At 46.5% G+C, this 27,892-nt stretch overlaps 1 protein-coding gene across 1 annotated transcript; it reads left to right on the top strand.

Moving 5' to 3' along the window:
- Positions 1-18,480: 18,480 nt before the first annotated feature.
- Positions 18,481-22,180, top strand: LOC124650085. Its single transcript, XM_047189647.1, has 2 exons — positions 18,481-18,574; positions 21,017-22,180. The coding sequence occupies exon 2, from the start codon at positions 21,141-21,143 to the stop codon at positions 21,690-21,692; it is 552 nt and encodes a 183-aa protein (XP_047045603.1). The 5' UTR covers positions 18,481-18,574; positions 21,017-21,140; the 3' UTR covers positions 21,693-22,180.
- Positions 22,181-27,892: the final 5,712 nt, after the last annotated feature.

Here is a 27,892-nt window from a genome sequence, read left to right on the forward strand (position 1 = left end):
AAAATCTGCCAATTTACGAGCGTGATCCTCAGATATGTACGCAACTTTCATTAGTTTTGAGTTTTTCCATTTGAGCAAGTCTGGTGCCAGCTTTAAATTCGTCTTTACGGACTGTTCTGTTTTTGACAGATTCTGCCTTTTATTTCGCATTGCCTCTTTTGCTATGTCGGATTTATTTCTTTGATCCACTAATGTCCAGTAGCTTTATGCAATGTCCAGAAGTGAAAATAATGATTGTGTCACCTCTGAATGAGTGAATTATTAATTGTGCACTAACCCTCTAATGAGTTTGCTTGAAGTTTGGTGTGAAGGAAGTTTTCAAGGGTCAAGAGAGGAGTATGATATACTATGATCAAGAGGAGTGAAAGCTCTAAGCTTGGGGATGCCCCGTGGTTCACCCCTGCATATTTTAAGAAGACTCAAGCTGTCTAAGCTTGGGGATGCCCAAGGCATCCCCTTCTTCATCGACAACATCATCGAGTTCCTCCCCCGAAACTATATTTTTATTCAGTCACATCTTGTGTTCTTTACTTGGAGCGTCGGTTTGTTTTTGTTTTTGTTTTTGTTTGAATAAGATGGATCCTAGCATTCACTTTGTGGGAGAGAGACACGCTCCGCTGTTGCATATGGACACATGTGTCCTTAGGCTTTACTCATAATGTTCAAGGCGAAGTTTCTTCTTCGTTAAATTGTTATATGGTTGGAATTGGAAAATGCTACATGTAGTAATTCTAAAATGTCTTGGATAATGTGATACTTGGCAATTGTTGTGCTCATGTTTAAGCTCTTGCATCATATGCTTTGCACCCATTAATGAAGAAATACATAGAGCTTGCTAAAATTTGATTTGCATATTTGGTCTCTCTAAGGTCTAGATAATATCTAGTATTGAGTTTTGAACAACAAGGAAGACGGTGTAGAGTCTTATAATGTTTACAATATGTCTTTTATGTGAGTTTTGCTGCACCTGTTCATCCTTGAGTTTGCTTCAAATAACCTTGCTAGCCTAAACCTTGTATCGAGAGGGAATACTTCTCATGCATCCAAAATCCTTGAGCCAACTACTATGCCATTTGTGTCCACCATATCTACCTACTACATGGTATTTCTCCGCCATTCCAAAGTAAATTGCTTGAGTGCTACCTTTAAAATTCCATCATTCACCTTTGCAATATATAGCTCATGGGACAAAATAGCTTTAAAAACTATCGTAGTATTGAATATGTACTTATGCACTTTATCTTTTATTAAGTTGCTTGTTGTGCGATAACCATGCTTCTGGGGACGCCATCAACTATTGTTGAATATCATGTGAGTTGCTATGCATGTCCGTCTTGTCTCGAAGGATCTATCATTTTAGTGGTTGGAGCATGCAAAATTGTTAGAGAAGAACATTGGGCCGCTAACTAAAGCCATGAACCATGGTTGAAGTTTCAGTTTTGGACATATATCCTCAATCTCATATGAGAATAATAATCATTGCTACATGCTTATGCATTTTGTAAGGGTATATTGCCCCTATGTGTGGTTTTGGTAATTAATGACAACCCCTATGGACTAATGTTTTCATTGAGTTTATATGAAGGAATATTCCATAGGTACTACTTGTACTCCATGTGTTGGATTCAAGTATGGATGCCATGAAGATAAAGATATACCTTGTGTATTGGCATCAAGATCATCGGTTTGAAGATAAATATGTGATATGATCAACAAGAAGAAATGAAGATGGAGTTCTTATGTGGAACTCAATATTAGCCATGCTCTATCTTAAGTGAGTATGAGAAGATACAAGGTTGAGTCGTGCAAGTTCAAGATGAGCATCTCAAGTGAATCACATGCTTGAAGCTTGCCGTCCATTTGGTGATAATGGACATGTGAAGATGTGCATCAATGGAGCTTTCCCATCATAGTGTATGGGGGAGCATTTGTGAGTCTTCACGAAGCAACATTGGTCAAGTAAGGCATTCCGGCTTGAGTGAAGCTTGAAGAGTTATCATCAAGATCAAGCGGGATGCGCAAGGCAAAGGTATGACCTTGCTAGGTTTTCCTTTTACCGGTCTCAAGGTGGATGTTGGGAGACCGGATTATAGGATACATAGCCGCATTATTAAGAGGGGCTTTCGGTTGGGTAACTTGATCACATCGTCTTAGGGAGCTCAATCCTTTGCATACTTTGCATATCCTTATTGCTTCTTGGTGTTTCTCTGTGTGAGGTTCTTGAGCTTTTTGCTAGCTTTACAACAAGCCCAAGTTCATCGAAAACGGAATCCGCATGCATCTTCTATTGCGTTTTCGAGGTTGGGTGATTTTACCGATTATTCATGATATAAGGTTCTACCTTTTATTTTCATGATAAAATCCCCTCCTATAGATTCTTGTGTTTTCACTTTTCATAGGATAGCATTTGTTGTTATCTTCCAAACAAAACTGGTTTCATTCGAATCGGGGTTCGGGAGCAAAAGTTATTAAAAGAAAAGAAAAAGGAAAAAGGGGGAAGGCTGCCGGTTGGGCGGCCGGCCTGCGCCGAGCCGGACGCCGGCCCACCCGGTGGATCGGGCGGCAACCGGCCCAAGCACCGGGCAGTCCAGCCAGTCCTCCGGTCCGACCGGACGGAAACCGGACCGGGCGCCATCCGGCCCACGCGCCGGCCAAGCCCGACTGTCTCCCCGGTCCGACCGGAAGCCTGACCGGGCCGCCTCTCAGCCTTCAGCCCATCACGCGGCCTGGCTCGCCCCGCGCGGCCTGTGACTGGCCTTGGGCCCAGTCCGCAGCTCGCTGGCCTGGCTGCCTCCCTGGCCCAGCCGAAACTCCACCGGGCCGCCTCGGCCGCCTAAGGCCCACGCGGCCTGCCTCTCCCCCGCGCGGCCTGAAGCAGTCCGCCGCCTGTGCGCGCTGTTTGGTCCGCCCGGTTGCTCGGGCCGGTCGGACCGGACGGGCCACCGGCCTCCCCAGCCTGAGCTCCGGTCAACCGGCCCGGCAACCGGCTGGGCACCTTTTTCAGCCCGTTTTTATGCGATTTGCACACGCTTTTTCTCCAACGGTTATTTTTCTCCCTAGACTATAAATAGCCCTTCTTCCACCTTGAGCAATGAGTCCTTCCTATTCTCTCTCCTCCATTGCTACTATTTGAAGAACTTGCTCTTCCTCTTGAATCCTCCAACCATTCTTGCTCATATTTGAGGATTTGTGAGAGTGGATCTAGATCTACTCTTCCACCAAACCAATTCTTCTCTAAGTGAGGGAATCTCTTGGGATCTAGATCTTGGAGTCTTTGGTTGACTTTCCCCTTGTTCTTCCTCTCCAATCTCATCCTAGCATTCGTTGCTTTGGTGGGATTTGAGTGTGAAGGACTTGAACACCTCCGGTGTTCTTGCTTTGCATCATTGCATAGTGTTGAGCTCTCCACCACGATTTGTTCGAGTGAGAGACCGTGAGCTTGTTACTCTTGGAGGGTGACCTCCTAGTTGGCTTGGTGATTGGTGCTCCGGTGATCTCTTCAAGAAGATTGTGAAGAGGCCCGGGCTTCTCCTTCGTGGAGCTTGTGAAGTGGTTGTGGAGCTTGCCATCTCCGGAGCGGAGGAAAAGCTAACCATAAGGAAAGGGCCATTATCCTTCGTGGGTGTGGTTCGGAGAATAGGGTGAGCCTTCGTGGCGCGGGGAATCCTTCGTGGGACCTCCACTCCTCCAAACGTGACGTACCTTGTTGCAAAGCAAGGGAACACGGGAATACATCCTCGTCTCCGCGTGCCTCGGTTATTTTTATACCCGAGCTCTCTTTCCTTGTGATAGCCATCGTGCTTGAAGTACATATATCTTGCTATCACTTGTGCTACATATATCTTGTGCCTATCTTGCTTAGCTCTAGTTGCCATTGTTACACTTAGTTGAGCTTAGCATATCTAGGGTTTGTGCTTGTAAACTAAACGATAGTTTAATTCCGCATTCTTACAAGACAAATCCGCAAGAGTTTGTAATTGCCTATTCACCCCCCCTCTAGGCGACATCTCGATCTTTCAATTGGTATCAGAGCAAGGTCTCTCCTTGTTTTAGGCTTCACCGCCTTGAGAGTAAAGATGTCGGCTAGTATAGTGCACAATGACACAATTGTCTTTAATGGCACAAATTATCTTTTGTGGCGAAATTGCTTGCTTTGTAATCTTCGGACCTTGTGTCCACATATAGAGCAATTTCTAGATGTAGGTTTTTCTCCTCCGATGGATCCTCAAAATCTATCTTTAGAGGATGAGAAAAACTTACATCTTGAAGCTCAAGTATCTAATGAGCTTGTATTCTCTTTGAGACCAGATTTTCATAGGTTCTTGATATATATAAAGCGAAAATCATCTCATGAGATGTGGATCAAGCTTAAGGAAATGTTTGGTGGATCCACTTCTCATTTGGTTGGTGGTGATTCCGAGGAGCTCTCTTCCCCTTCACATCATGAAGAGCTCCAAGTTGCTTCCACCTCCGGCCGTGATGAGTTCTCATCTTCTTCCACTTCACCAACGTGTAGCAAGACACGAGGTAATGATATGGTGAGTGGTGAGGAAAATTGCAATGTTGATATTGTGCTCAATAGTGATGATTCTTCATCTCTATCCCATTGCAATGCTTCCTCCTTGGACTTAAACACATCTAGCATTGAAAATAATCTACATGCTTGTGTTGATAGCCCTCGCATATCATGTGTAAATTGCTCACATAAACCCCATGATGATATGCTTGTCTTGTCTTGCTCCCATAATCAAAATGCTTCTATTTCCTCTAGTTGCTTGTTGACTAACAATGTAGAGGAAACCGAACACTCTATGGATCAAGACATGTTTTCAAATAAGGATTCAAGAATTTCTTCATCTTCATCCTCCGGCATGCACATGTGCCTTATGGCAAATGGATCAAAGGTATCTCCTACTTTGACTCCTAACACTTCCTCTAATGATGAGAGTGATGATGATGATAATGATGAAGAATATAATATCTTGGTGCATAATATGGCAATGGTATATGCTTCTCTTCATGGTAATAAAGAAGCTCGTGCTAATCTCGAACACTCTATGGATACCTTGAGTAAATATAGGGAAACCATAGTGGAGTTGGAGTCCCATGTTGAAAATGGGGAAAAGAGATTCACTCTCCTCAAGCATGAGCTAAAAGATGAGAAGCATACTAATTTTATGCTTACACAAAAAATTGAATCCTATATGCATGAAAAAGAGAAAACTATTGTTGATGCTTGTGCTACTAACTCTACTTCTTGTGAAGCATCTACCTTAAAGGAGAATGTTGAGCTAAGGGCTCAACTTGAGTTGCTAACTAGTAATTGTAGGGAATTGGAAGAAAGCAATAAAACGCTCTCACACTCTCTTGAGGATCTTCTAACTTCCTATGATGGGCTAAAGTTAGCTCATGAGGCTTGTATCACTAAGGTAACATCTTGTGAGCCTCATGTGGACATTAGCACAATCTCTACTACAAATGCTATATCGACATGTGCTAGTCCTAGTAGTCCATCTAGTCAAACTAGTGATACACCTTGTGTTGGATTACTTGCCTTGCCTTGTTGCTCTAACAATGAAACTTCTACTTCCTCTAGTACTTGTATTTCTACTAACCATGTAGAGGAAATAAAAGAGCTTGAGGCCCAAGTCCTTTCTTTAAAGAAAGACTTGGAAAAGCGTCATGAAGGGAAATCCGCACTTGACAAGATGTTGAGTATGCAACAATCCCCCAATGACAAGAGTGGACTTGGATTCAATTCCAATAACAAGAACAAGTCCAAGAGCAAGAGCAACAAAAAGAAGGGCCAAGACAAAGTCAAGGATCCGGCCAAGATGGTTTGCTTCAAGTGCAAGGTTGAAGGGCATCATGTTAGATCATGCCCATTGAAGAAGAAGAAGCACTTGAGTGAGAAACAACAAGGGAAACGGCCACAAGGTCAAGGTCAAGCTCATGCTCGACCTCAAGTTGAAGATAGGCCACTTCCCAAGAAGAATCAAGATATTGTTCCCCAAGAGAAGAAATCAATAAAGAAGAGAAAGGGGAACACTTGCTACTTATGTCGTGTGAAGGGACACTTTGCTTCTTCATGTTTAGGTAGTACCTTATCTAACCCTATAATTGTTGATGATGATTATTCTCTAGGGAAGGATAAGGATGGCAATGTGTTTGCCAAGTTTGTTGGAACTCAAAGTGGTCTCAAGAAAAGGACCATTTGGGTTGCCAAGCCTAGTGTGGCTAACCTCTTAGGACCCAACTCGGTTGGGGACCAACAAGCTCAAACGTGATCAATAGGTACATGTGGAGGTCATTGGAGACTTGGCTAATTCATGAAGAATTAAGGGATCTTCATATATTATTTTTTACCAAGCCAAGTCGTATGGATCATTATCTATATCTTATATCCAATGTTCCTCCTTGCGGTAACTTATACTTCAACTCTTCATATTCATTGTAAGTTATTTGCCCCTTTGCATGTTTGGCTGTGTATCAAATATGTGTTTGTATGTGTTGAGTCTTACTTGCCTATCTTGTGTATTCAAGTATGTTTGTTTGTCTCATCATATACTTGTGTATTGTTTTGAGCCTAATGCATCTTGATGATATCTTATTTGGCTCTCTTTGAGTGATTAATGGAATATCCCATTTTGGGGGAGTGATATGCATTGTGCATCTCTCCTTCTCTAAAATGTGTGTACATGGGTATCACCACCTAGTATTGATATTGCAAGATTATCTAGTCACTATGTGGCATGCCATACTCATGAGAATTCAAATTCTAAATGTCCATTAATCATCTCTAGTTGAATTTTAGTTGCCTCTTGTTTAGAAGAAATGTTTTATCACATTATGGGGGAGTAATATGTTTTGTACATATCACAAGCCTAGAAAATGTGAACATATGAGGTTATGCCACTTAGAGTTGATACTCTTAATTATCTTGTTTCTAGGTGGCATGTTTGCTCAAACAAGCTCCATTTCTATTGAAAAACTTTTATTGGCTCATCTTATGGATTCTTGTTTGAGTAAGAAATTCTTGGTACGGTTTTTCCTCAAATACATATTTCTATATCTTATTTAGGACACCGTTTGCTTCATGTTATTCTAATCATTGCCGTGCGTGATTGTTTGACTAGTTGAAGCTATCAAGAATCTTCATCCGTGCATAATGCTTAATTCTATATACTTATCCTATGCCTTTTATTGTGAAGTTGCTCCTTACTATCATTGTCAATTCACCACCGGAAATTATTTCCAATATACTCATTGTCTTTGACAATTGATAACCTTTTATGTGGTTGAATTCATGGATCATCCTCACCTTGGATTGCTTCCTATTTACTTATTTTATTTCCAAGAAATCTTTGTTTCTCCCATGTGTCTTCCTTGTCCCTTTTAAAAAAAAAAATCTTTTGATAAATTCTCTTGATTCATATCAAGTGTTTGTTTTGGAAGACAAACCTTTTCCTTGCGGTACATTGTGCCATTGTGAAAAGTGTAGAGGGTTTGGTTTATTTGTTTGAACCTTGCTCTTTTTGGGAGTTTTTGCTATCTCATTCCTTCTTCTATGCTTTATTTGTTGAATGAGATAAATCTTTGAGCATGCTTGCTTTATTTCATCTTTTATGCTCAATGGTTTCTTCTTAGTTCATTCGTTGAACTTTGTTGAACAAATCTTTTGTGATTTGCGTCTTTGATATAATTTGGACAACAAATTTGTTTGGTCACACCTTTATGCCTTATTCAATTCATTTGGTGTTTTGTCCAAAGTATATCTTTCTTGGATCTTTAAAAATCTTTGTGCGTGCTTATATGCAATTTATTTATATTTATAGCATGCTTTCTTTCTTCGATCCATTATATAGGGTATACTCCATCAAATCCTAAACGGCTAAGATGTGCATGAAATTCAAATTTCATCTACAAATATGCACATATTGATATGGAGTGTATCCTATGTATTGTGGTTAGTCTAACCATTTTTGGACCCAATAAGTTTGGGGACCAAGATGTACTTGAATGATGTTTTAGGTACATTGGAGATGCAATGGAGGCTTGTCTCATCTATAAGGAAGGTGTTGTCACCATATGAGAATTGGAGTCAAGTTAGGATGATCGATGAACTCTTATCCACTACATCAAGCCATTGCTATCTCGGTAACAAGTATCTTATTCATGCATTCTCATATAGCATCCAATCTCTTGTAGGTTGTATCTTGGCATGAAATTATTTATTTCGAAAATATTGCGGTTCTTGAAAAACCCTTTTAAAATAAAACCTCTTATTGAACACTTGAGTAATTTGAGAAGATGCATATGATAGGTTATATATATATCATATTTTATGATTCACCTATCACAAATATGCCCTCTAGCAATTTATTGCATATCAATTCCTCAAAGAGCTCTTGTGTGCAATATTGATGAATTTGTAAAATAAATCCGTATTTGAGATACTTGTTGCCTTTCTCAAAACATTCCAACTAGCCTTACTTCCCTTATTGTTAGTTGTGATGTTTTTGAGATTTTATTTGGTTGAAGTTCATTTATATACCATAAGTGAAAAGTGGAGCCATAGGCTATATATGCTTTTAAGCAAACATCCTTTGGTATATTCTATGACTTCATTTTGGATATCTAGTCCTATTTATTTTGTTAACCTCTTGTGTGTGCATGTTTCTTTATGGATCATTTTGTCCACTTTAGAAACTTATATACATAAGAGCGTTAATCCATCACCTTGATATCTTTGTTCTTTGCCAACCATCTTTTATCCTTTGTTTCTTAGTGGTGTTGGTAAAGGAGATTTATGAGTGCTTGGTTTATTTGTCTTTCTTCTTGCACTCATATCTCGTAATTGTTGGACTAAAGTTGTTCTTGATAAGCATATTCTCTTTATCCTAGTTGCGTTCTAAGTGATATATAGGGAGTGAGGATTCCATGTTTATGCATATTGTATTCAAATGCAAACATTATAAATTATGCACGAACCTTGGGGAGCTTCCTTATTTTTATTTAGAGCACTATATCTCTCTTATCATGATATCTTTGTTCGTCCAATTGGATCTTTGATTGCTTGCTTTATTTGTTAAAGCTTCCTTCACCATGTTATCCTTGTGCAATCTTTGATCCTCAATATAGTTTGACTTCCTTCAAGTATTCATCATTGGATATGTGCATTTGATTCCACTCAAATTATGAGAAGTGCACACCTTGGGGAGGAACTCACATTATGTTGGCTTTCTAAATTTTTCACCCATTTTGACAATCGATGCCAATGGGGGAGAAGTTTAGAGGGTTTAAGGGGATGGTTTTATACTTAAGTTTGGTTTGTGCTTAAGTGTTTTGCCTCTCATGCATTCCATATTTATATGTCTTGCATGGTTGTATATATATAGTGGAAATTGCCCCAAAGGTTAATCTTGACAATGTATGCAATGAATTCATGTTCATCACACGTGCATACATTGTGGGGGAGTTTGCTCTATATATATTGGTTCTACTCACATCCCTTGCATTAGTTGTAGTTGTGTGAGTAGAGTTGGTTTTGATATGGGATAGTAGCTTTGTGTTACTTGACCATATCAAATACAACCTCTTGTATACAACTTATTCTCGGATAAGTTGCGTACTTGTCTCTAATATTCATTATATAAACCCTCTTATTGTGGTTGTCATCAATTACCAAAATGGGGGAGATTGTAAGGGTATATTGCCCCTATGTGTGGTTTTGGTAATTAATGACAACCCCTATGGACTAATGTTTTCATTGAGTTTATATGAAGGAATATTCCATAGGTACTACTTGTACTCCATGTGTTGGATTCAAGTATGGATGCCATGAAGATAAAGATATACCTTGTGTATTGGCATCAAGATCATCGGTTTGAAGATAAATATGTGATATGATCAACAAGAAGAAATGAAGATGGAGTTCTTATGTGGAACTCAATATTAGCCATGCTCTATCTTAAGTGAGTATGAGAAGATACAAGGTTGAGTCGTGCAAGTTCAAGATGAGCATCTCAAGTGAATCACATGCTTGAAGCTTGCCGTCCATTTGGTGATAATGGACATGTGAAGATGTGCATCAATGGAGCTTTCCCATCATAGTGTATGGGGGAGCATTTGTGAGTCTTCACGAAGCAACATTGGTCAAGTAAGGCATTCCGGCTTGAGTGAAGCTTGAAGAGTTATCATCAAGATCAAGCGGGATGCGCAAGGCAAAGGTATGACCTTGCTAGGTTTTCCTTTTACCGGTCTCAAGGTGGATGTTGGGAGACCGGATTATAGGATACATAGCCGCACTATTAAGAGGGGCTTTCGGTTGGGTAACTTGATCACATCGTCTTAGGGAGCTCAATCCTTTGCATACTTTGCATATCCTTATTGCTTCTTGGTGTTTCTCTGTGTGAGGTTCTTGAGCTTGTTGCTAGCTTTACAACAAGCCCAAGTTCATCGAAAACGGAATCCGCATGCATCTTCTATTGCGTTTTCGAGGTTGGGTGATTTTACCGATTATTCATGATATAAGGTTCTACCTTTTATTTTCATGATAAAATCCCCTCCTATAGATTCTTGTGTTTTCACTTTTCATAGGATAGCATTTGTTGTTATCTTCCAAACAAAACTGGTTTCATTCGAATCGGGGTTCGGGAGCAAAAGTTATTAAAAGAAAAGAAAAAGGAAAAAGGGGGAAGGCTGCCGGTTGGGCGGCCGGCCTGCCGGGCCAGACGCCGGCCCACCCGGTGGACCGGGCGGCAACCGGCCCAAGCACCGGGCAGTCCAGCCAGTCCTCCGGTCCGACCGGACGGTAACCGGACCGGGCGCCATCCGGCCCACGCGCCGGCCAAGCCCAGCTGTCTCCCCGGTCCGACCGGAAGCCTGACCGGGCCGCCTCTCAGCCTTCAGCCCATCACGCGGCCTGGCTCGCCCCGCGCGGCCTGTGACTGGCCTTGGGCCCAGTCCGCAGCTCGCTGGCCTGGCTGCCTCCCTGGCCCAGCCGAAACTCCACCGGGCCGCCTCGGCCGCCTAAGGCCCACGCGGCCTGCCTCTCCCCCGCGCGGCCTGAAGCAGTCCGCCGCCTGTGCGCGCTGTTTGGTCCGCCCGGTTGTTGGGCCGGTCGGACCGGACGGGCCACCGGCCTCCCCAGCCCAGGCTCCGGTCAACCGGCCTGGCAACCGGCTGGGCACCTTTTTCAGCCCGTTTTTTATGCGATTTGCACACAGTTTTTTCTCCAACGGTTATTTTTCTCCCTAGACTATAAATAGCCCTTCTTCCACCTTGAGCAATGAGTCCTTCCTATTCTCTCTCCTCCATTGCTACTATTTGAAGAACTTGCTCTTCCTCTTGAATCCTCCAACCATTCTTGCTCATATTTGAGGATTTGTGAGAGTGGATCTAGATCTACTCTTCCACCAAACCAATTCTTCTCTAAGTGAGGGAATATCTTGGGATCTAGATCTTGGAGTCTTTGGTTGACTTTCCCCCTTGTTCTTCCTCTCCAATCTCATCCTAGCATTCGTTGCTTTGGTGGGATTTGAGTGTGAAGGACTTGAACACCTCCGGTGTTCTTGCTTTGCATCATTGCATAGTGTTGAGCTCTCCACCACGATTTGTTCGAGTGAGAGACCGTGAGCTTGTTACTCTTGGAGGGTGACCTCCTAGTTGGCTTGGTGATTGGTGCTCCGGTGATCTCTTCAAGAAGATTGTGAAGAGGCCCGGGCTTCTCCTTCGTGGAGCTTGTGAAGTGGTTGTGGAGCTTGCCATCTCCGGAGCGGAGGAAAAGCTAACCATAAGGAAAGGGCCATTATCCTTCGTGGGTGTGGTTCGGAGAATAGGGTGAGCCTTCGTGGCGCGGGGAATCCTTCGTGGGACCTCCACTCCTCCAAACGTGACGTACCTTGTTGCAAAGCAAGGGAACACGGGAATACATCCTCGTCTCCGCGTGCCTCGGTTATTTTTATACCCGAGCTCTCTTTCCTTGTGATAGCCATCGTGCTTGAAGTACATATATCTTGCTATCACTTGTGCTACATATATCTTGTGCCTATCTTGCTTAGCTCTAGTTGCCATTGTTACACTTAGTTGAGCTTAGCATATCTAGGGTTTGTGCTTGTAAACTAAACGATAGTTTAATTCCGCATTCTTACAAGACAAATCCGCAAGAGTTTGTAATTGCCTATTCACCCCCCCCCTCTAGGCGACATCTCGATCTTTCACATTTAAGAGGAGTCCATTATCTGTTGTCCATGTTGTCCCGGTATGGATGTCTAAGTTGAGAATAATCAAAAGCGAGAAATCCAAAATGCGAGCTTTCTCCTTAGACCTTTGTACAGGCGGCATGGAGGTACCCCTTTGTGACACTTGGTTGAAACATGGCATGCAAAGATCCGGTAGTCCAAGCTAAGTAGGACGAGGTGCGGACACTATTAGTATACTATGCATGAGGCTTGCAACTTGTAAGATATAATTTACATAACTCATATGCTTTATTACTACCGTTGACAAAATTGTTTCATGTTTTCAAAATAAAAACTCTAGCACAAATACAGCAATCGATGCTTTCCTCTTTGAAGGACCTTTCTTTTACTTTTATTGTTGAGTCAGTTTACCTATCTCCCTCCACCTTAAGAAGCAAACACTTGTGTGAACTGTGTATTGATTCCTACATACTTGCATATTGCACTTGTTATATTACTTTATGTTGACAATATCCATGAGATACACATGTTATAAGTTGAAAGCAACCGCTGAAACTTAATTTTCCTTTGTGTTTCTTCAACACCTTTACTTTGATTTATTGCTTTATGAGTTAACTCTTATGCAAGACTTATTGATGCTTGTCTTGAAGTACTATTCATGAAAAGTCTTTGCTTTATGATTCACTTGTTTACTCATGTCATTACTTTTGTTTTGATCGCTGCATTCATTACATATGTTTACAAATAGTATGATCAAGATTATGATGGCATGTCACTTCAGAAATTATCTTTGTTATCGTTTTACCTGCTCGGGACGAGCAGTAACTAAGCTTGGGGATGCTGATACGTCTCCAACGTATCGATAATTTCTTATGTTCCATGCTACTTTATTGATGATACCTACATGTTTTATGCACATTATATGTCATATTTATGCATTTTCCGGAACTAACCTATTAACGAGATGCCGAAGAGCCAGTTGTTGTTTTCTGCTGTTTTTGGTTTCAGAAATCCTAGTAAAGAAATATTCTCGAAATTGGACGAAACTTTCGCCCAGGGTCCTATTTTTGCACGAAGCTTCCAGAAGACCGAAGAGATAACGAAGTGGGGCCACGAGGCAGCCAGGAGCTAGGGCGGCGCGGCCCAGGCCCTGGCCGCGCCGACCTACCCCCTGGGCCCCTCGTGTGGCCCCCGCGTTGACCCTCCGCCTACTTAAAGCCTCCGTCGTGAAACCCCCGGTACCGAGAGCCACGATACGGAAAACCTTACCGAGACGCCGCCGCCGCGAATCCCATCTCGGGGGATTCGGGAGATCGCCTCCGGCACCCTCGCCGGAGAGGGGATTCATCTCCCGGAGGACTCTACACCTCCATGGTCGCCTCCGGAGTGATGAGTGAGTAGTTCACCCCTGGACCATGGGTCCATAGCGATAGCTAGATGGTCGTCTTCTCCTTGTTGTGCTTCATTGTTGGATCTTGTGAGCTGCCTAACATGATCAAGATCATCTATCTCGTAATACTATATGTTGTGTTTGTCGGGATCCGATGGATAGAGAGTACTATGATTATGGTGATTATCAATCTATTGTTTATGTGTTGTTTATGATCTTGCATGCTCTCCGTTATTAGTAGAGGCTCTGGCCAAGTTTTTACTCTTAACTCCAAGAGGGAGTATTTATGCTCGATAGTGGGTTCATGCCTCCATTAAATGCGGGACGATGTGACGAAAGTTCTAAGGTTGTGGATGTCGTTGTTGCCACTAGGGATAAAACATTGATTCTATGTCTAAGGATGTAGTTGTTGATTACATTACGCACCATACTTAATGCAATTGTCTGTTGCTTAGCAACTTAATACCGAATGGGGTTCGGATGATAACTCGAAGGTGGACTTTTTAGGCATAGATGCGGTTGGATGGCGGTCTATGTACTTTGTCGTAATGCCCGGATTAAATCTCACTATATTTATCATATCATGTATATGCATTGTTATGCCTTTCTCTATTTGTAAATTGCCCGACTGTAATTTGTTCACCCAACATGCTTTTATCTTATGGGAGAGACACCTCTAGTGAACTGTGGACCCCGGTCCTATTCTTTACATAGCATACAATCTCATCGCAATTGTGTTTTACTGTTTTCTTTGCAAACATCTTCCACTCGATACGCTTAATCCTTTGTTACAGCAAGCCGGTGAGATTGACAACCTCACTGTTTCGTTGGGACAAAGTACTTGGGTTGTGTTGTGCAGGTTCCACGTTGGCGCCGGAATCCCTGTTGTTGCGCCGCATCACATTTCGCCACCATCAACCTTCAACGTGCTTCTTGGCTCCTACTGGTTCGATTAAACCTTGGTTTCTTTCTGAGGGAAAACTTGCTACTGTGCGCATCATACCTTCCTCTTGGGGTTCCCAACGAACGTGTGAGTTACACGCCATCAATAGGCATCTTGGTGTACCATAATACTTGAGTGAAGGTGATCGAGTTGTAGTCCCAAGCACTATTTGGATTTATCCAGATTCTTCATCTCAAATCCGTCTGTAGATGATCACGTGGTTCGTCGTTGTAGGAGTTATCCTTATGTATGACAAACACACATGGGTGATCATCATGTAGGAGTGATCCTTTTGTATAAGGAACTCACTATGTCGGTTGTACCAAAATGTACCGACAACAATAAGCCATGTGGTGACTTATTGATTATTACACAATACATGTTGCATTTGCGTTTTGATTCGGACAGAGATTCCATCGGGAACCATACATGTCGGAATCTAGTGACCCACATGGATAGGTTGTCACTACACCTATCAACTGCATAGATAGATGATTTTGTACTGCCAATGATATATTTATCGGAACGCGATTTCACTCATGTCCGGAGGGTAGGTCTCGGATCTCGCGGAAACCCGACCTTATGCTACAAGCCTCGCTTTCTCACCACCTTGTATTTCTCATTCCGTTTTCGGAAGAAAGCACATTGAATGATCCCATAGGGAATTCATTTGGAAGAGCGAGGCTATATCTGCTTGGATTGCATCCCTTGATGAGTTCGGTCCTAGCAAGTGTGTTCACACTCTGCCATGGCCATGGTCTTTGGATCCGAATCATTGTGAAGGTTGTTTGCAATCAAACAAGAGATGTTTGTCGACAGTTGTAGGCTTTGGTTATGTGATTCTCCAGAATCGATATAGTTGGAGCAAATATCATGCAACCATGATGACTCTTCGTGATTTCCCAATACGTGTGAGTCTGGGTGTTCCGATGTCCCAGCCAGTGTGTGCAAGCTGGAGCTGGGGTTGTGGAGGTTTCCCTTCCACTGGGTGTATACTACCCATCAGGTGTTCATCAACACAAGGTCGACTTGCATTTACTGATTTAGAGGATTCCTCGATTTCCTTTGTTGCTTTGCAAAAAGCTAGATCCTGGTCAGAGGCCGTACTACTCCCCCTCTTTTTATGAAACAGGGAGTTGAGTGGTTTTTATTGGTACCTCCACTCTTTCGGGCGCATTTCTAACCGGATTGAAAGATTTTGTAACATCTTTGAGATCAGTAAATGAATCTGGCAGGTTATTTGCATGTGTTGCAAATTTGTGAATCCGAACGTAGAGTCCAGATTCTTGAGTACGTGGTTATGAGGAGGAACATGAAGTCCCAATTAATTTCCTGGCATTCGATGTGGTACTTGAAATCTCCCCCTAATGCACTGGAAATAATCCTCCTTAAATATAAGCAATCAGCGTACTAGGCTATGAATACATCCCTTATGTGGGGTTCAAGGTACTGGGTTATCGACGGATATCTGTACCCCACATAGATCCCGCATATGTGGGCCCATGATGTACGCTGCGGTGGTGAGATCGGTACGCGTGAAGCGTTTCCGAACTTACGCAGATGGGAAATGCTTGGAGGATTTCCACGTATCAGTTGTAAAGGGGAAGTACTGCTATATACAGTTAGTCAGTAGCAGCGTGTAAAACTGCATGACTCCAATGTAAAATTGGTAAATTGCAATTCATTAACATGGGTCGTGCAATGAGAAAATCCTTTTGATCAGAGACGAAACCAAAAACAATTGTGTATGAACACATAGGACATTGTGCTGAACTTCGATCCTCGGAGCCATGCACAAAATAGTGGAGGCATTTGAAGAGAATTCTGCAACAATATTTGTCCATTCGAATTGTTTTAATTCGATCTTTAGTCCAAACTATGGTTGGTTGGGACCACAAATATCACCTTGAATGTGTTCAAGGGACTGAAGTGATCCACTGGCACAATAGTGCAACTAAATCTCATGACTAGGAAGGTTTAGCTCATGCAACACATGACCGATGGAATTGCATTATATGCAACATGTGCTACGAGTTGGATGTACGTGCAGTTCAATCCAGACAATAGAGCGGGTACATTTTCATATACTTGTTCCACATCCATCGGATTGGCACTCGTAGAAATCTATATATAGAATCGAAGAATTTCCAATATGGAGATCTTTATCAAATATATAGAATGTATACAATCTTATTATATCAAAGTGCTGATACAATATAAATGACAACAATACTTATGTTCTATTACAACATCACAAATGGACATGAATATATTAGTCACTAAGGAGGTAGCGGGACTAGTCGAAGTCTCCAAACACGTCGGTTGAGGTGTACTCAACCATCATGTCCTCCGTTCCTGTAGGGTCCTCTGATGGAAGGAGAGTAACGGCGTTGCTCGGTCCCGAGGGAACATCTTGCGAACAGCCAGCTCCATCGGTGCCATCTGGATGAAGGTTGAAGTTGGCTTCAAACCTTTTCCCTCGAGGTGCGTTGCGTCCATGGGATTGCTGGTACAGAATGGCCAGATGCTTTGGGGTCTTGCACTTGTCAGTGGGGAGCGTGTAGCATCCACACTTGTCGCAAAACTTAGATTTGTCAAACTTGGACTTTGCGGTGCCTTTCCCACGGTCTGAGTTTCTGGGCCTCCTGTTCCGGTTGCGCTTTAGCTTACCATTGAAGTTCGAGGGCTTTCCTTTGAAACCACCATCAAAATTTTGTCCGTTCACGACATTCATATGAACTTCAGGTAGAGGTTGAGAACCAACCGGACGCTGAGAGCCATTCTTAGCGAGTAGCTCATCATGCTTTTCAGCCTGAAGTAAGATATGAATAAGATCGGAATAGACTTGGTAGTCGCGAGCACGGTGCTTGCTGTCTGGAGGATTACGTCGGATGGGAGCATAGTCGACAGAGTTTTCTCTATCTTCTCCGCATCAGTAGGTTCCTTCCCGCAAAAGCGCAGCTTGGAACTGATCTTATGAACCTCGTGATTGTACTCTCCAATGGACTTGAAGTCCTGAAGACGGAGGTGAGTCCAATCATGGAGTGCTTACGGCGGGACAAGCCGCCTTCAGCTGTTCATACCTCGTTTTGAGGGCTCGAAACAGGGTACTAGGGGATTCCTCCTCCAAGTACTCAGACTTGAGATCTGGGTGAATATGGTGCCTTATAATGTATAAGGCGGTATACTTCTGTTCTTCTGTTAGTGGCGTGACTCCCGCGGGCAGTGGATCCTGCTCAGCCGGGATTGCACGCACTATCCCACGAGATGCAAGAGCGATCTTCGTGTCCATGGCCCAAGTAGGGTTGCAAAATTAAGGATGATTTCAAGAAGTGGGCTTGAAACCATTAGTGTGAACTTCAAATTGTTAAGTATGACACGTTGTAGATACTCCCCAAAGAAAATTTCGGGGTCCATCTCTCAGCACTAGAGAGTATAATCTGATAAAATCACTAGATACTCATATTTCTAGTACCTTGTGTCATAACTTAATAAAATGTATGGAAGAGCACTTTAAGCAATCAAAATGTCAATCGTGACAAAATGTAGGCTTAATTAGTAGTGGAGATAATCTGCAATGCAGTAGATCTACACACCACCTTGTGATCCCAAAACATCAATTTGAAGAAATTACTTTGAGTTTTGCATATCAATTCTTGCTCGTATTGAACCAAAAGTAGCTCAATTAAGATGAATCGATTGAATTATTTGCAAGAAATTAAAATCTCAATTGCAAAATAATAGATGTAATTAATCTCGACATGTGCACACATGGAAATATATTACATCACATACATTTTCAGGAATAAGAGTACTCTAACTGAATTGAATTACAGAGTCTAATAAGCTGTAAATTGCAGAATCTAAAACAGAGTTAAAACTACTGCTAGATTTACTGGTAAGTTAAAACTGAAATACATAAAGTATTCTAATTAGTCAGGGACATGGGCAGAGAGCTAGGCAGTGTGCGGTTCCTAGACGTGCTTCCAGGCCATACGAGAGGATAAGGGAAAGCCAGACAACAGATATTTCACTGTGTCTTAGAGCATCTCCACTCGCCCCCCGACGAGGCCCCCGGCGAGCATTTTTTACATCCGGACGATGAAAATCGACCCAGTAGCGCCCCCGGTTCCTCGTTTTCGTCCGGATTTGGCCCTTCATCCATCCGGCGAGCCCACGCCGTCCCCGGTCCCCCGGGGCACGCTCGGGGACTCCGGATGAAACGTTTTGGCGCGAAACACCGTGTGGACCCGCGTAGTCGGCGACAGGAAAACCAAATCCTGTCGATTTTCCCTCCATTCCCTCCAATTTGCTTGCATATCCCCATTCTCTCCCGCCGAATTTCTCCATTCCCCTCGTCTTCCAGTTCCAGTTCCCGGCGGCGCCTCTCCTCCACCACCTCTCTCCTCCTCATCTTCTCGTCCACCACAATGCCGCCGAAGGGGACGACGAGGAAGCCGCGGGCGAGGAAGGAGCGGCCGCCGGGCATGACGAACGCACAGTGGGCGGCGGACGAGAAACGGCGCGACATCGAAACAAGCTGCAGGGCGGCGAGGGTGAAAAAAGCCGCCGCTAAGAGGGCGGCGGAGGCGGCCCAGGAGGAGCAAGCGAGGAAGATGAGCATGGCCTTCAGCGGCGGCGGCGGCTCCATGTTCCCCGGCCAATGGCCGGCGCAAGGTACAAGCAGTTCCCCGTCGTCCTTCTCCCCTACGATGTACTCGCCGTCGACGACTGCCATGTTCCAAGAGGGCGCCTACGTCCAGCCGTCCAGGTTCACGCCGTCGCCGCCCGAGCTTGACATCGGCGGCAGCGGCGGCCAGTTCGAGGGCACCTCGCCGGTCATGCGACGAGGGCCGCTCCCGTTCGGTGCCCCGTTCGGTGCGACGGCGGCGCCGAACGATGAGGCGATCCACGAGATGATCACCTCCGGCTCCGCCGCCGCCGCTGCGAGCCCGAGGTTCTTCATGGACGCCGCCGCCGCGAGCCCGGGATTCTTCACGCAAGAGGAGGCGAGGGCGACGGCAGCTGTGGCAGCGCGCAAGGATCATGTGGAGGATGTTGCCGACGGAAGCCAAGCCGTCGAAGAACAAGAAGACGAAGAACAAGGAGAGACAACTCAAGCCGACGTCAACCTATCGAAGGGGAAGAAGAAGAGGAAGAAGGACTCGCCGCCTGCCGAACCGCGTATCAAATGGACGTCGAAGGAAGAGGAGTGCCTCGCCGAAGCTTGGATGACCGTGTCCATGAACGGCATAATCGGTGCCAATCAGTCGTTCGACACCTACTGGCTTCGAGTGAAGCAGGCGTACGAGGAACGCAAACTCGTCGATCCCTACTTCAACAAGACGAACATGAACGTGTACCGGGGAGAGAAGGCAATGGCCACCCATTGGGGGATCATGCAGACGGCGTGCAGCAAATGGCACGGCGTACAGGAGGAGATCGAGAAACGGCCGATCAGCGGCCATGACTTGGAGCAAAAGGTATGTTTCGTCGACCCTGCATCACCGAGGTATATCGTCGTTAGCTGACCCGTTTCGCCGTGCTCTTTTTTCCCGGCCTGCGCCGAGCTTTGGACATGTATGCGGAGGACACCGGCCTGCAGTTCAAGTTCCTCAACGTCTACGCCCGCCTCGAGCACTGCGAGAAGTGGAGGGAAAATCGCACAACCCTCTCGAAGAGCAAGACCGAGCGAGTACAACCCCGACGCGCCGGCGGCTTGCGCGTCGGAAGGGCGCCACGAACTCGGCCGAGAAGAAGCCGAAAGAGCTCAAACGGACGGACAGGTCCCGCCGACAAGATGCGGGCGTCGATCGACAAGTGCTTGGCCGACTTGATGTCGCACGCCGACGGAAGGAACGACAAGTTCGACGGCAGGTGGCGGGAGATGCTCGCCAACCGGGCGCCCGGATCGCACCTGCCGAAGACGACGGCGGCGGCGAAGAAGAGGAATACGGACTTGGCGTTCCCGATGGGCGGCGGCGACATGGAACCGATGGACGAGGAGACGAGGAATTGGTACCGGGGCCACCGCGAGCGACATCCTCCGAGCCCCTCCGGCGTGTCCTTCGTCTTCTCCACCGGCTCCTACCTGGTCTACCTCACCATCTACCTCGTCGGCTGCGGGCCGCTTCGACGTCCACCGCCGCTGTTTCCTCGCCGGCCGCCGCAGCCGTTTCGGCCACGGCATGTGAGGAAACTGGTCCGTCGGACACCGCCGTGCCGGCCGGGACTGCCGACGAGCCTGTCTCCGTGTAATTTCCCTCCGATCGCCGATCTGTGGCTGATCCTTTTGCTCCTTTTGCCGATCAAGCGGCCGTGCTTGTAGCGCGGGACGGCGATTTGTTTGAACTTAAACTCTATCCGCCGAACTCCGGGTGGACGACTGGAAATACGGTACTCCCCACGACTTATTTTCGTCCAATCCGGCGGTTGTTTCGTCCGGATTTGGGCGTGGGGAGCGCCAACGAGTGGGGATGCTCTTATCCCCAATTCTACTCCCTGCCTCGTCCATGGCAGAGCACTCCAATCCACGAATCAGCCCAAGCGCCCTAGCAACTGCGTCGGTTGCCTTCACCAGTGGACGGAGGTACTTCCGCTGCAGATGAACTCACCAGAGGAGTCACCGCGGAGGCGGGCGCCGGGCTCAACGCTGTCTGCGCGGCCGTTCTGGAGCTCGAGCTTGGCCGCGCTCCATGTCCCCGAGCGACGCCCGTGGCTACCTGACGGAGAGGCGGACGCCGGGCTAGACAGAGGGAGGCCAAGAGCCGTCAGGCGACGGCGGACGTCTTCGCGTGGCGAAGGCGGAGTTGCCGGGGTCGGGGGCGGCGGCCGCATCGGAACCCTCGGCGTGATGCCGTCGGCTTCGGGTGCTGCCGCGCTGGACGCGCCTCCGAACTCGAAGACGGAGGTTGGTGACTGGCTGCGGGCGCCCAAGCCGACGATGGAAGTCGTCGGGGACGGCAGCGAGGCTTCCCCTGTAGGCGATGCAGCGGGGCCGTACTCGTGCAAGGGGCAAATCACCCACCCATGCATCGAGCACCAGAACGGTGGCGGCGGCGGCGCGAGTGCCGGGACGACGTTCCCGTCGGCCTCGAGCAATGGTGCGGCCGGACCAGCGCGGAGCCGGTTGGGCACCGCCGGCGCAACCTGCTGATGGCGGCGAGGACCGCGGAAGCCCCGGCGACCAATGAACCGGCGGAGGTCACGCAGTGTCCTGTAAAGGCGACGGTGACCGCCGGCGCCATGGTAGCAGTGGCGGGCGAGACGACGACGGCCATCTTCCCGGATAAATCGAAGGTACATCGATCGGAGTCCACGCGAGGCATTATTCTTTTCTCACCTTTTTGCCGCTGGATCCGGATCGATGGACTCTAGTGGTAGAATCTTCGTGCTGATAACGTGTTGTGAGTAATCGGGAGAGAATCGAGCGAGAGAGACAATCATTGGAATGAAAATCACTTGTATTGATTGATGAAGATTTTACATATATATAGGGGGAGAACAGACGTGATTAGGTCGGTTCCTGGGAGGCGACGCTCCAGGGAAATAACCGCCTAATGACGGTTCCCTAAATGAGTGGCTACAAATGTTGCAGTTACAAGCAGGGATTAACCCATTTAATTAAGACTAATTAAATTCTAACAACTACTAAGACAGTTTTTTACAGCAGCAACTACCACACTTTTGGTACCAACAAGATTCACTGCCATCATTCTTAAGATCCCTCAGTCGTCGCAGATTCTTCTGGTCACCGGTGCCCATCCGTGCCTTCTCCCGAACACCTCTACTGCGGCCTTCCGCAGTCAGACACCCGCTGCATGTTTCTTCTGACCTTTTCTTTCTGCAACACATTCCAGTCATCCAGAAGGTGACAAACAGAGAAAATAATATCAAGGATTTTTCAGCATTTTCCTTTCTAAACAAGCAGATAGTTTCTTGTTGTCTAATTCCAAAGCCATGCAGCACCACCTAATATCACACCACTCTATCTCTACCAGTAAACTATACCCAACACGCATCTATACCCAAAACAAATGTTGCTACACTCCAATTTTCTTTTTTGCCCCTGGCTACGGCGAGCTTATGCCAAACTGAATAACTTTATAAAACAAAAACAACAAGTGTACAAGGGGGCATTACAAGTTTTTAGATGGTTAGAGAGAGGGGGACGATGAGAGCAGAATGACCACAGGGTGGGTCATAGCCATTACACCAATTATTTAGAGCAAAAGAGGAAGAGGGGGTAGTACATCGGTGATTCCAAAGCCTAATATCCTCAATGCATCTAAGGCTATGTCTTCAGCAATGCCATTGAAGGTCCGGGCGTTTCTCCTTTTCCAAACATTCCAAAGAATGGCAGTGGTGATGGTGGCTTCCTCGTAGCTCTGGCATTGCGAGCTCCACATGTCCGAGAGGCAAGAGTAGCCCCTGGCAACGAAGTCATAGTGGAAGAAGCTCCAAACTTCATGGCCTGGGGCATAGAAGGAGGAGGTGATCCGTGTCTTCGTCTTGGTTGCCGTAAAGGCACGCATCAGTGGGGCTGAGATGTTTTTTGAACCGCCATCCATTTGTGGGTAGGGACTTCTTCCTGGCCAGCCAGTAGAAAATCTTGTACTTGAGGGGGGATCACTCCTCCAAACTGTATCCGCTGCTTCATCAATCTGCAGATGCCTAAAAGAGTTGGAGCAGAAACTTTTCTTCGAGAGCTTGTTGTTAGTGAGGCGGCCATAACGAACATCCATGATATCGTGGCGCAGGGCCACCGAACTAAACTCGTTGGCAAGGTCACGAAGGTTGCCCTCGGCGGCCAGCGAAAGGCGCGGTCCGAGAGTGTTGCGGAAGTCGAACGTCAGAGCCGTGGCCACATTCATATGAATCCGAGTAGAGTGGGATAAGAGGCTGGGAAAGCGATCCTGAAGAGTGGTGTCTCCAAGCCATAGGTCAAACCAAAAGGAAGTCGAGGCCCTGGCGCCGATGGTAACCTTGGAAACCGAGAGGAAGGTCTCGAGGCCGGGCACGATGTTCTTCCAAACGGAGTGTCGAGGTAGTGGCAGTCCCCAAGATCCCTAGAACCGCTCCAGCCGTAAAGACGACGAAACCAGCAAGCCCAGGGGGCGGAACTATCAGAGTGAAGCTTGGTTAGAAACTCTGCTAGAAGGGCGGAATTTTGTGACTGGATGGAGAGGACGCCGAGCCCTCCCAGCTTTTTTGGAACGCAAACGTCATCCCAGGCACATACAAGTATAACTCGGTGAAAAACACAAAGATAGGAAAGTATAAGTACACTTTTAATGGAACTCCCCAGTACACCGAAATACGAGTACAACTGAGTGCAAATACGAATATAATTACGTATAAACCCCGAGTACAACCATACTAGTATTGGAAGTACGAAAAAAGTTTATTGAAACCTATCAACATGGAAGGAATCTACATTTAAAAATCTGGACGCGTGGATCTTAGAAGTAAAAAAGGGTTTGTAATTTGAACGAAGAATTCTCAAGATATTTTATTTTGAAAAAACAAATCTAAAAAAATAAAAAAAACTGAGAAAACCACCTTTAAGTAAAAAAAAATAGAGGAGCACCTTCCTAACTTCGGAGTAATCCTTTTTGTTTTATAAGGTTTATTATGCGAGCTTCCAAAAAATTCTAACACCACAGCGTCACGTGTTACGTGCGGATAGAGTTTCGAGATCATCGAAGGACTTTTCTAGAGATTTAGTAAACTAAACCTCACACTCATTAATCGGAAAAAGTAAAACTTCATATTCGTTACGGACTAAAAAGGCAAGTAAAAATGTGCGATACTCGAAATTAGGATTAACTACCTCACTGGAGGCCCATTAGCCCGGCCTCCTCCCACGACCTGGCGGAGGCGCATGAACCTAGCGCATGAGCCTCGTTCCTCCTCTCATGCCTCGCCGGCGATCGCCTCCGCCACGTCCTCGCGGGCCGCGCACGCCCGTGCCGTCGTCACCGAGCCTCTCCCAGACCTCTTCCTCGGCATCCTCCTCCGCCGCGGCTACTCCAAGCTCGGCCGCCTCCGGACAGCCACAGCCTGTTCGACGGGATGTCGCACCGGAACCTCGTCTCATGGGGTCTGCCATCTCCATGTACGCGCAACACGGACGCGAGGAGGAAGCGACCGCCCTCTTCGCGGCCTTCCGGAGAGCTTCCTAATGCGAGCCAGCCAACAAGTTCCTGCTCGCCAGCTCGCTGAGGGCCTGCGCCTGTGTGCAGTTGGACGGTTGTTTCGTTCGGCGAACAGGTGCATAGAGATGCCGTCAAACTCGGCTTTGATGGGAATGTCTACGTCGGCACTGCAGTGCTGCTCAATCTGTACGCGAAGGCTGGCTGCATCGACACAGCTATTCTGGTCTTCTTGTCGAAATGACAAGAAACAGAAGGAAGCTCACGCACATTGTCCTTGTCTCTCCAAGCACAGAGGCTCCAGTGTCCATACTCCATACCTGATTGTAAGTCGAAGCGCTCCGTCATTGGGCAAAGACATATAAGGTCAGTGCCAAAATATTTTTCTTCCTATTGGCACAAGATGACTGCACAGCGCATGTTATCTCACGCCGGCATCTTGCCTCTTGGTCTGTTCGTTTGTTCAGGTGGAGATGTTTTATGCCTCCTGTCTGGGGATATTGCTCACATGACCTCTGCTGACCTTATGGCTTACGGCATCCCTTGTCTTTGGGATGGTGATCTCCTATTGAAGGAGGCCGGTGAGATCACCACCCATATATATACCTTCTACAAAGGTCTCTTTGAGGCTGGGCCCAGAACAGGAGTGGCCCTCGCGGCAGACCTATGGCCAGCTAGGGCCTGGGTCTCAGACGAGGAGAATGCCGCCCTTACCCTTCCGTTCCTCTCGACGGAGGTCCGGAGTGCGCTTGAGGGCATGAAGGCTTGCTCGGCCCCTGGCCCTGACGGTCTCCCAGTTGCCTTCTTCCAGAAATTCTGGGCGAAACTCCAGGAGACCATCATGCCAATGTTCCAAGAGTTCTACGTTGGAACTCTGGATATGGGGCGTCTGAACTACGGTGTTATTACCTTGATCCCCAAGGTAGTGGGGGCCACGGATATACGCCAGTTCAGGCCAATTACTGTCATCAACGTAATCCAACGGTTGTTCTCCAAGGTGTGCGCGGTGAGGTTGGCGCCGGTGATGGAGCGGATTACGCACCAACACCAGTTTGCCTTCCTTAAGGGCCGCCACATTCATGACGGGATTCTTGCACTGCATGAGATTGTGCATGAGGTCAAGAGTCGACACCAGAGGGGTGTCTTCTTAAAACTAGACTTCCAGAAAGCGTACGACCGCTTGGATTGGTCCTTCCTCAGACAGGTCCTTCAGAGGAGAGGCGTTGACGACCGGATGATTGGCTGGATTATGCAGACGGTGACGACGGGCAGCACGGCCATTAACATTAATGGGGAAGTGGGTCCCTATTTTAGGCCGGCATGTGGAGTGAGACAGGGTGACCCCCTCTCCCCTATCCTCTTCAATGCGGCGGTTGACTCCATGGCCGAGATCCTGGAGAGGGCTAGGATCTCGGGCCATATTACTGGAGTGGTCGGCCACCTGATCCCTGGTGGAGGGGTGACCCACCTCCAGTATGCGGATGATACCATGATCATGTTCGAGGGTTCGGACCTAGATATCCAGAACACCAAGTTCCTACTCCTCTGTTTCGAGGCCATGTCGGGCCCCAAAATAAACTTTGACAAAAGTGAGGTAGTGGTATTGGGGTACCCTCCGGAAACCCAACAGCGGATCGCTGATATCCTCAATTGCAGGTTGACAACCTTCCCTGTGAACTACCTGGGAGTACCAGTTAGGGATTCTAGGATCCTTATTAGAGACCTCGCCCCCTTAGTGGGGCGAGTTAGAGCGAAGGCTGAACCTTGGTGCGGGAGGTTCACCTCCAAGGGTAGCAAGACGGTTCTCATTGATTCGTGCCTGTCTAGTCTCCCCATGTATATCATGGGCTTGTACATCCTTCCGGAAGGGGTACATGCGGCCTTTGATAAAGAGCTCTCTCGCTTCTTCTGGCAGGACAGGACGGGCCGTCAAAAGTACCACATGGTCAAATGGGCCGATGTGTGCGCCCCCAAGGATCTTGGGGGCATAGGGATTATCTCTTCTCGTCACATGAATGTGGACCTCATGTTGAAATGGGTGTGGAGGATCCTTTCTGATGATGGGGGTTTGTGGCTTAAGTTAGTTAAGGCTAAATACCTACGGGGCCGGTGACATAGGCATCCCAAATGGGCCTGCCGAAGATGGTACCCGGAGTTTACTGAAGGCCCACTATCCGAAGAATAAGAAGATTCGGGAGCCCAAGATACATTAAGGAAAATTAGAGTTGTAATAGGAAGTGTTATTTGTAATCTGGCGGGATGAGTTAGAAACCGTCCCGGACTCTGTAACTTGTGCAAAACGAAAACCCTCGGCTCCACCTCCTATATAAGGGGGAGTCGAGGGACAAAGAAAGGATCGAATCTACTGTCAACAGAACCCTAGTTTTCATAATCGTCGAGTACTTTTCGCCTAAAAACCTTCGAGATCTACTTGCCCTCTACTTCTAGCAAAACCCTAGTCTACAATCTGTAGGCATTGACAAGTTAATCCTTTGTCAATTGGCGCCGTCTGTGGGAATTAGAGGTTGCAAGGAACTGATCTCGATGGCACGTTCGAGATCTTTGACATCGTCAACAACGAAGCAACGCGATGGATCGAGGTAACAAGGGAAAAACTGATCTATTCAATTTTATTCCTCACCCGCCCTCCCGTATGGATGCATGTGCCTATCTGGAGGAACCCATCATCATGACGTTCGGAGAATTCCGATTTGGCGTCAACAAGGAAGGATCCTACCGTCTCGAAGTTCCGATCTCGTCGGAATTTTCAGCGGTCGATTCTAACTTTTCGTCGAGTGACGAGGAGTTTTCGTCGCCATACTTCGTCGACAACAAGGCAAGCGGAAAGCTCGCCAAGATCTTCAGCAACACATCCTTCGAGCCGTCTCGCGGACTCCTTTATAAGCAGACGACTCCGACAGCGTCGACAGCTTCAACTTCATCGACAAATCTGCTGCCATCGGAAAGGTCTTCACCACTCTATATGATGGTGTCACCAATCCCAATAAAAATCAATGCGAAAAATATCATCAGATCTATGTGATAGAAGGAGCAGGTACATCAGAACCGCAAACGTCAGAGGCTTTCGACGAATTGGGAAATCCATACGTCGATCCCGCTGATCTCAGACATGGCTTAGGCACTAAATATGCCGGATCCTCAACTCGCGCAAGAGTACAGCTCCCGCAAGAAGCGTGGGATA

The sequence above is a fragment of the Lolium rigidum genome, chromosome 4 (assembly GCF_022539505.1).
Source record: "Lolium rigidum isolate FL_2022 chromosome 4, APGP_CSIRO_Lrig_0.1, whole genome shotgun sequence".
Classification (NCBI taxonomy): domain Eukaryota; kingdom Viridiplantae; phylum Streptophyta; class Magnoliopsida; order Poales; family Poaceae; genus Lolium; species Lolium rigidum.